The sequence below is a fragment of the Belonocnema kinseyi genome, chromosome 10 (genome assembly GCF_010883055.1).
Source record: "Belonocnema kinseyi isolate 2016_QV_RU_SX_M_011 chromosome 10, B_treatae_v1, whole genome shotgun sequence".
Classification (NCBI taxonomy): domain Eukaryota; kingdom Metazoa; phylum Arthropoda; class Insecta; order Hymenoptera; family Cynipidae; genus Belonocnema; species Belonocnema kinseyi.
In genome coordinates, this window is record NC_046666.1 from 70,035,562 (window position 1) to 70,038,230 (window position 2,669).

Consider the following 2,669-nt stretch of genomic DNA (forward strand, 5'->3'; position numbering starts at 1 on the left):
ATTATAAATATGATCTTCGCTTATCTATTATTGTGGATACTAGATACTATGAAAAATAAAAATGTTGTGTTATTATTAATTTTATATTTTGACATAAAATTTGCGTGAGAAAAAAATCACAATCGTGTTTGATTCACGCGTGTTTGCTTTCTAGGTTATTTCATTAATTAAATGATGTTCGTTTTTTTTTAATCAAATTACATTTGTATAATTCAATTTATTTAATTACAACTGCTTATTTTAAAAACGCAACTTATCAGATTACATAAATTGTTTCAAACTACGTATGAAAATTATATTAATATACCTTTAACCGCATTTCGAAAAAATAATTCCACTTTTTTTGGTACTCTACGGATCCTCAATATTTTAGCTAGGCGTGGAGAATAAAATGATATCATCTCCATAGCTCGAGTCAGAATCGAAGACCCGAACATGGGGGATACGGCTTTTTGAAAATTATGGGTATCCTCAAAGCAGTGACCTTCCATACCAAACCCAACATTTGCCACAAATTCTCCAGTGTACTTGTTCCAGAATTGCACTAAATCTACTTCAATCACGCTATTCCTTTCAAATAATTTTGTCAAGTAGTTTTTAAGCTTGTAGGACACTTCACGCGTTGATAAAAATAAGGACTTTAATTTTCTGCTCGAAAATCCGGTCGTTAAAGCAGCTCGAATTTCTTTCCAATTATCTCTTGTCGTAAAAAATGGATTTTTACTCATAGATGGGTCGAGTTCAGGATCAAGTAAAATTTGGTTTTCATCAAAGCTGGAAAAATTGGTAACTAAGACAGATTTGACAAGATCAGGATCACGAAGAAGCAAAGTTGGTGTTTTGAATTGATAAAATCCAATCATACTGTAATTTGGATAGCACTTATAAATTCTTTCACATAAACTTGGAAAACTTTTCTGCAAAGTAAAGGTGGACCACATGTGTCCAATTCCTGGAATTATTCCTGGAACGCAGGGAATTTTCTTCTTTTGCCAATAATTGTAGGAACAAGTTAGATAATAATATAAAGAAAATAATATGACGATCAGAGAAACAAGAACGTAAAGAAGTTCCATTCTTAAAGAGATTAAAGCACTTACTAAGAGAAAATTGCATTCTTACTTTAGAATAAACAAATTTTGATAAGCTATCTCTAGTGAAATGTTATCATTTCAGTTGTAGTGGAAGGAAGAACAAAGGTTCAATACTCCAATGATAAAAACACATTCGTAATGACGCCGATGACCTGTTCTTCGGTTTCAGCTTATTTAAATTTATATGAGAAATTATTTTATTTTATAAGAAAAATTAGAATATAATTTATTAGGTCGAGGGTCGACGTTTTTTGCACTAATAAAAAAAAGTTGTGGATTAGCATTCCATAGAATTATAAAAAAATGTGCTAAATGTAACACGTGTTCATAAAAATAGGGGTTTTGCGTCATAATTAATATAATATGTATAACAATTGTAATTTCTCGTCGATTCTTTTCTTATCAATTTTATTAGTATAAAGCTGATGTCAGATAGTCATTTTCAAAATATTTCTTTCTATGGAAAATAAAATTGTTCAGTTGAATTAAAATACATTTTTGTAAATATTTTGTATATCTGATTCTCAATTATTTTATATGTAACTGAAAAAATAAAATATTTAATATTATCAGGACTTTAGGACTTTGACAATATTATCCCTAAACGTTTATGTAAATGAAAGATGAAGTTATACGAATGATTTTTGAATACACTGTAAAAAACTCTTTTGAATTGTACATTTCTGGTGGATGCAACTGAAAGGACCCTCGTGTATCGGAGTAACTTTATGAAAAATTGTAATAGTTCACCTAGCGATGAATTTTACAATTGGATCTGTTGTGATATTCCAATCCGGCCAATAATTTTACACACGAAAATGTAAAATTCACTATGTGAAAGAATAAAATAAAATAAATTTTATCAGGGTGACAGATTTCGAACACTCGAAGCTCAAACTTTGTATGAAATTTCATGTAGATTGAAGAAACACAAGCCGGACACGTTACCACCTTCCTAAAACATACAATATACTATGAGTGTTTTTTATGTTTAAATATTCCGTAACAAAAATATGAAATATACGTTTTGAATAACCACATTTTTTCGTACCAATAGCAGAAAATGTAAAATGAAAAATAGGAATAGCTCGAATTTTATCTATTTTTGTGTGAAAGCTGTCAAAAAAGTTGAACATAGCTGTCAATTTCCCCAAAATTAGAGGATGAAGGCATCGATAAACAACGAAAACGAGAGACGCTTTCGTATTCACATATTATTTGAACAATTATTCTAAATTTCCAATTAATTATAAATAAAAAACCTTACAGTTTCTGCCAGGGTAAAATTTAAGATTTTTGGTAAAATTAAAAATCTCGACGTAATTTTTAATAACAGGAAAGTGATTTTACCGACGCGTGGTATTTTTACACGCTGCGACTGAATTTTCCCTTCTGACTGTAAAGTTCGTACGACGGAATGTGTAATTTTATTTTTATCGAGTGTTTAATATTACTCTTCAGCTCTAGGGTCTTTAATCTTTTTTCAAAGCGTGGATTTCAATATTTCATGTTCCTAAATATTTTGTAGATGTTTCTACACTTTTTTTAACCCTTTAAAGAACTTGAAGAACATTT

General features: G+C 29.6%; 1 protein-coding gene across 3 annotated transcripts in view; it reads right to left on the reverse strand.

Annotated features, from left to right (window-relative positions):
• LOC117181529 (cytochrome P450 3A19-like) overlaps positions 1–1,063 on the reverse strand; it is a 5,409-nt gene extending 4,346 nt beyond the window's left edge. The window contains exons 1-2 of one of the 3 annotated variants that reach the window (XM_033374310.1): positions 866–1,063; positions 308–790 (exon numbers count right to left, since the gene is read on the reverse strand). In XM_033374310.1, coding sequence (XP_033230201.1) covers positions 308–790; positions 866–941 — 559 coding nt within the window. In that variant the 5' untranslated portion in view covers positions 942–1,063. Of the gene's footprint in view, positions 1–307 lie in introns of all 3 variants that reach the window. The other 2 variants (XM_033374311.1, XM_033374309.1) reach the window with 2 other exon arrangements.
• Positions 1,064–2,669: the final 1,606 nt, after the last annotated feature.